We start from the raw sequence: 6,462 nt of genomic DNA on the forward strand, positions 1-6,462 counted from the left end.
TAAAATCAACCCCCCTCTATGTCCCTACACACCTCTCTTTAATCCCCTCTTTTCCTCTCTCATTCTCCTTTCTCCTCCGCTCCTATTTTCAAAATGCGTGAAATCCTTCACATTCAAGGTGGACAATGTGGCAACCAAATCGGTGCCAAGTTTTGGGAAGTTGTCTGTGCCGAACACGGCATTGATTCTACCGGCCGATATGACGGAGATGCAGATCTCCAGCTTGAGAGAATCAATGTCTATTACAATGAGGCAACCTGTGGAAGGTTCGTTCCTAGGGCTGTTCTTATGGATCTGGAACCTGGTACCATGGACAGTATCAGATCTGGTCCCTACGGTCAGATCTTTAGGCCTGATAACTTTGTTTTTGGCCAATCTGGTGCTGGTAATAACTGGGCTAAAGGTCATTACACTGAGGGCGCGGAATTAATTGATTCCGTTCTTGATGTCGTTCGTAAGGAAGCTGAAAACTGTGATTGCCTACAAGGTTTGCTTCTCAACCCGTCACTTTGTCCTCCATTATTGATAATTGTGATTTTGTTCATTGTGATATACGATTCAGCATATGTAACCTTCGATTAGGATTAAATCTGTGTTTTTGGTCTCTTTATGTAGAAAAATTGTTGCATTTACACTATTTTTATAACTATATTACCTTCAAATATGGTGTAAGAGCACTGACTTAACGTAATATATAAGTAATTAAATGGTGAAATGCTTAACAATATTACATACATTTGTGAAAATTCACAAGCAAAAGGATTAAAAATGCACATTTCAATTAATGAATGCTAAATGCATTTAGGCAGATATGGCAAGGACTAAAATGAGTATTTGCCAATAACGGAGCAGCTAAAAGTGCTACTAACCCACCCTTACACAATTCAGCAGAATGTTCCCCATGTGTTTTTTTTTTTTTTTTTTGGGATCTGGTCATTTTCTGAGATTTACATGTCTTTTTTGGTTTTGATGAATGTTTTTCTTTTGTTGTTTCAGGATTTCAAGTGTGCCATTCATTGGGTGGAGGAACAGGGTCGGGTATGGGAACCCTTTTGATTTCAAAAATCAGAGAGGAATACCCAGATCGAATGATGCTTACGTTCTCGGTTTTCCCTTCCCCTAAGGTTTCTGACACTGTTGTCGAACCTTACAATGCTACTCTGTCCGTTCATCAACTAGTTGAAAATGCAGATGAATGTATGGTCCTTGACAATGAGGCTTTGTACGACATTTGCTTCAGAACCCTAAAGCTCACCACCCCAAGCTGTAAGAACTTTAGGCATCTTGATTTGCTCTTTCTCATATATTTTCTCATATTCACTTAATTGTCATGTACTTGTATTAACGATTTTCTTATTGCTTGATGGAACAGTTGGAGATCTGAATCATTTGATATCAGCCACAATGTCTGGTGTCACGTGCTGCTTGCGTTTCCCTGGGCAGTTGAACTCTGATCTAAGGAAATTAGCTGTGAATTTGATTCCATTCCCAAGGCTCCACTTCTTTATGGTTGGATTTGCGCCTTTGACTTCCCGTGGTTCTCAGCAGTACAGAGCTTTGACAGTTCCTGAGCTAACACAGCAAATGTGGGACTCTAAGAACATGATGTGCGCCGCTGACCCTCGCCATGGAAGATACTTGACCGCCTCTGCTATGTTCAGGGGTAAAATGAGCACAAAAGAGGTCGACGAGCAAATGCTCAATGTGCAGAACAAGAACTCCTCCTACTTTGTTGAGTGGATCCCAAACAATGTGAAATCAACTGTTTGTGATATCCCGCCAACTGGACTCAAGATGGCGTCGACCTTCATTGGGAATTCGACATCCATTCAGGAGATGTTTAGGCGTGTGAGCGAACAGTTTACTGCTATGTTCAGGAGAAAGGCTTTCTTGCATTGGTACACTGGTGAGGGAATGGATGAGATGGAGTTTACCGAGGCTGAAAGTAACATGAATGATCTGGTTTCAGAGTATCAGCAGTACCAAGATGCTACTGCAGACGAGGAGGGAGAGTATTACGAGGATGAAGAGGAAGCTCAGGAGGATTAATTTGAAATGTGATGGTGACTTTTTAAATATGAATTAAGCCAAAACCACAACCTCCAGTTGATGTTCTTTTGGCTGTGAGATGTAATAATACTCTTCAAACTTCAGGCTTTTAATATCTTGTAATATTTCTATTAGCTTTGGAAGACTACATGCTATGCTTATACAAGTATTATGTTGCTTGTCTGTTTGATAGTACTTATTTCTTTTGGCTTTGTTTTCTTGAACAATCTTATCTTAATTGTCCTTTAATGCTGCGTTGATTATGTGTTTATCTTTTGTTTTAGTCCTTTAATGCTGCGTTGATTGTGTATCAGCAGCTTGTTTGTGCTTCGAGATTTTCCAAGTTGTTTGTGTTCTAGTTGTCTAGATTACATTCATGTCGGTTGATTTCGATGTTGCACTTGTTACTATGGCGACATGGAGCATTGTTCAAAGTTCTCCACAGAGTACCTCTGACCTGTTGTCAAAAGTCATGCTCTGCTATTTTAAGGCTCTGGTAGCTTAAGGCAAGTTTGAGTTTTTGCCAATCTTATCCTATTATTGAGAATTGTTGATTTTGTTGGATGTTTGGTCAAAAGTTTAATTGTTTCCATTGTACACTATGTTCGCTAGTATGCTCCGAACATTATAACGAAGCCAGGGGTGGTCGATCACATAATTTGCTGTAAGCTGACCAAGAAGAATAGCTGGCTGGTTACCTACAAAATCAACAATTCTCAATAATAGGATAAGATTGGCAAAAACTCAAACTTGCCTTAAGCTACCAGAGCCTTAAAATAGCAGAGCATGACTTTTGACAACAGGTCAGAGGTACTCTGTGGAAGGATACTATATGTTAAAGCCTTGTGATATGCATTTTCATATGTTGTGATCATTACGGATTGGTGAAGTTGTCTAAGACAAATTCACCTGAGATACCATACGGTCACTGCTCAAAACATGCTTTGGTCTCACGAGCTTATTCGAACTTCTTTAAGGATGATATTTAGCCTGGTGATTAAATTGATATCATCTCCAAGATCTGCAAGGAACTCTTCATTTAGGCAGTGTTTTCTAAACATAGAGCGATCAATGTTTTGAGAATCCATTAAGAGAATCAAGCACCACAACAGGGGCAAGTTTTCGGGAAAGCTATTATTATACTCCCTTCGATTCAATTTATGTGTTTTAGTTTGACTGGGCATAGAATTTAAGAAAGTAAAGAAGTCAAAAAAACATGTGATCCGAAGCTAAATATGTGTGTAATATACCAACATGTATGTGAATCTTATGGTCTTGCCATGTGGAAATATGGAGTTAAAGAGTTACTATATATAAAAAGAGACATTCTTTTTGAAACAGCTAAAAATGAAAATATATACTACTCCCTCCGTCTCAAATTATCTGTCATGGTTTATAAAAATAGTCGTCTCATATTATTTTTCATTTTAGAAGTTCAAAATAAAATTTTTATTTTTATTTTACCCTTAGTAATAATTGTTTTTATTCAATGAAGATAGATTATACCTTCAGACATAAATAAGCGTAAAATAGTCAAAAAATATTTTAATTAATACTTATTTCTTAAGGATCGTGTAAAAGAGAGATATGACACTCCCTCCGATCCACAATAAGTGACCAATTTGTTTTTTTAATTTGGTCCAAAATAAGTGTCCATTTATATAATCAAAAAAATATTCGATTTGTTTTTCCAAAATTACCCTTATGTACGTATTCCTAAAAAGTCTTTTATTTCTCACATTAAATTATGGCGCAATATTTAATTAAGGGTAGTTTAGTCACACTAACTATTTTTGTCTAGAATTTAGTATTTTCTTAATGAGTGTGTCCAAAATAAATTAATCACTTATTGTGGACTGGATGAAGTAGGTATTTTGATTACGGATGGAGCACTTCACATGTTTTCCTGCTTCAAGGAACTTCCTCGTTCATTTGCGGTCAACCATTGAAAATACAAAGGATATCTGCAGGGCTCCATGGGAACTTCGTGTTTTGGGTATGAGTGCTTAGGGAAATGACTTGGGCTGGACACCAGCTTAAGTCTATGTAGGGATAGCAATGGAGTGATGCGGTTGTGGGACGGAGCGGGTTTCAGCATTTGCGGGGCAGGGCGGGTTTCAGCGTTTGCGAAAGAAAGCGGGGCGGGGCGAGGCGAGGGGAGGTTCTAATTTTTAAAAACGTTCAATCTTCTTTGATTGTTGGGTTTCCCTTGAGATGTGTGTTTTCAGAATCTATTTGTTTAACCTATGAAACCTGCAAAAATTTTAAAGACCATATACGTTTAGTATTCCTCAAGTTTTTAAACATAATCCACAAATTAAGAAATTAATTTTGAACCATATTAATTTATCATATTTCTCTCTCATCGTTAATCTAAACTTACCATTTTTATGAAAGTTCCCCTAACAAATTGTTGCTAGAATTTCGATTTTTCATTATGCAAACATAGTCTAAATAAATCCATATTTTCATTATGTATATTTGCTTATACTGAACTCATTTTTTTTTCTATTCAACGTATAATTTCGTATATGACGTATAAACAAATATACATATTCGATATACGTATTATGTATATTTATTGTATAATGTATATACACTTGACGAGATATATATAGTTTAAGTATATTTGACATGTGAAATATATACTACATATATGTGATATATTATTTATTTTGATATATATTATGCACACACAATAACATAACATATATGTTTATAAATATACTATTATGATATTGAAACAAACACATTTTAATAGAAACAACTTTAAGTTTACAGATCCACAAAATATTTATAATATTTCGTTAATCTAATTATATTTTTCTTACTATATACGAAAAATAACAACTAGAAAATTAAAACAAGTGCTACTTTCCTTTGGAGGATTCGACGATGTTGTTTGGTTGTGATATTAATGTAGAAGAGAAATGTGTATTGAATGTAATTAAATGGTTGTATAATCTGATCAAATATTTTGGTAAAGAAAAGTATTAATAGGATTAATTTTCGGTAATTAATAGGATTGATTATCGATCAAACAGAGAACCCCTTTGTTTGATTGAAATCTGTTTACACATGTAGAAACTTGATTTTTAGTCCAACATTATATGTTTAAAGTGGAATTTGTTTAAGTAAAACAAGACATAGATGAAGAAAACCAAGTGTTGGCACTATGAATTAAGATTGTAATTACTGGCCAAAGAAAAGAGAGAGACAATTTTTTTTAAATCTACTAGGCAGGGCGGGACAGAGTGGGTGTGAGTATGGGGCGGGTGGGCGCGGGTTTAAGTGCTATGCGGGGTTAGGGGGTTGGTTGAGATAGAAACCACACCGCCCCTACCGTCTGCCATTCCTAAGTCTATTCTTGATACTGGACCGCTTTCTTCATAATCGTAGAATCAGTTCTTTTTTCTATAAGACATATAAAAGTGGTTATTGGGAATTATTTGGAAGTAATATCTGATCAGATGACATGTACTTTCATGATTTGATTAATACTTTAAAAATATTTTAATTATCAAAATACAGCAGGTTAGAAATACCAAAATTGAATAGGAGACACCATGTCAATTCAGTGGCAAAGGCAGGATATTTGCGAAGGGGATTCAAAAATTTTAAAAACCAAATACACAAAGAAGCCAACCAAAAAAATCGAAAAGATTACAGATTTTGATGGGTTTTGAATGTCTTAAACTTATGCTTCTTATGTTTTGATGATCTAACAAACTTGTTGTGAAGAACCAGATGGAGAACCTTGTTCCACATGATACACATCTTATTTGAACTGTTCGAAGCCTGAAAATCAGCAAATGGATCAATAACCACAGGGAGGAACACAACAGGGACCCGATGTGTTGTTCCTTTAGGGTTCTCTGACAAAAGCACAAGTCAGTGGTTGTACGCATTCAATATAAAGAGAAACACAACAGGGACCTGCTCCCTTAGGGTTCTCTGACCAAAGTACAAGTCAAGTGCACAGCCGAAATGCAGCAGAAGAAAGTGACCATCTAGCAACTGTTACAGAAAGAGGAACACAACTAGGACCTGGTCCTAGTGTATGTCCTGACAGAAGTATTAGGACCTGGTCCGTTGGTATGTCCTGACATAAAGCACAAAGTCCAGCTGGAGCGCAACTGCCAAGAAGTGGTTGTGCAGACAGTGCAACAGTCACTTTTCACTGAGAAGAAGTATACCAAGAGTTGACACCACTATCTATTGTGATATCTTTTGTGATAAAACAACCTGGTGCAAGACATACCATCACTTGTGCATACAGTAATATTCTCTCAAGAAGAAGAAGCATCGATCCGGCATTGAAATCACTGGTGTGTCAAGAACAAGAAGACAACTCCACTAAGGATCAGTTTCTAAACGAAGTCTTATGTATATCCATAATTGAGTTGTAATCTT

The 6,462-nt window shown here is 36.4% G+C and overlaps 1 protein-coding gene across 1 annotated transcript; it reads left to right on the top strand.

The window, feature by feature from the left end:
• Positions 1-2,232, top strand: LOC107775153 (tubulin beta-2 chain). The gene is made up of 3 exons (XM_016594844.2): positions 1-487; positions 997-1,266; positions 1,373-2,232. The coding sequence occupies exons 1-3, from the start codon at positions 94-96 to the stop codon at positions 2,047-2,049; spliced, it is 1,341 nt and encodes a 446-aa protein (XP_016450330.1). The 5' UTR covers positions 1-93; the 3' UTR covers positions 2,050-2,232.
• Positions 2,233-6,462: the final 4,230 nt, after the last annotated feature.

Source organism: Nicotiana tabacum, chromosome 5 (assembly GCF_000715075.1).
Source record: "Nicotiana tabacum cultivar K326 chromosome 5, ASM71507v2, whole genome shotgun sequence".
Lineage (NCBI taxonomy): Eukaryota > Viridiplantae > Streptophyta > Magnoliopsida > Solanales > Solanaceae > Nicotiana > Nicotiana tabacum.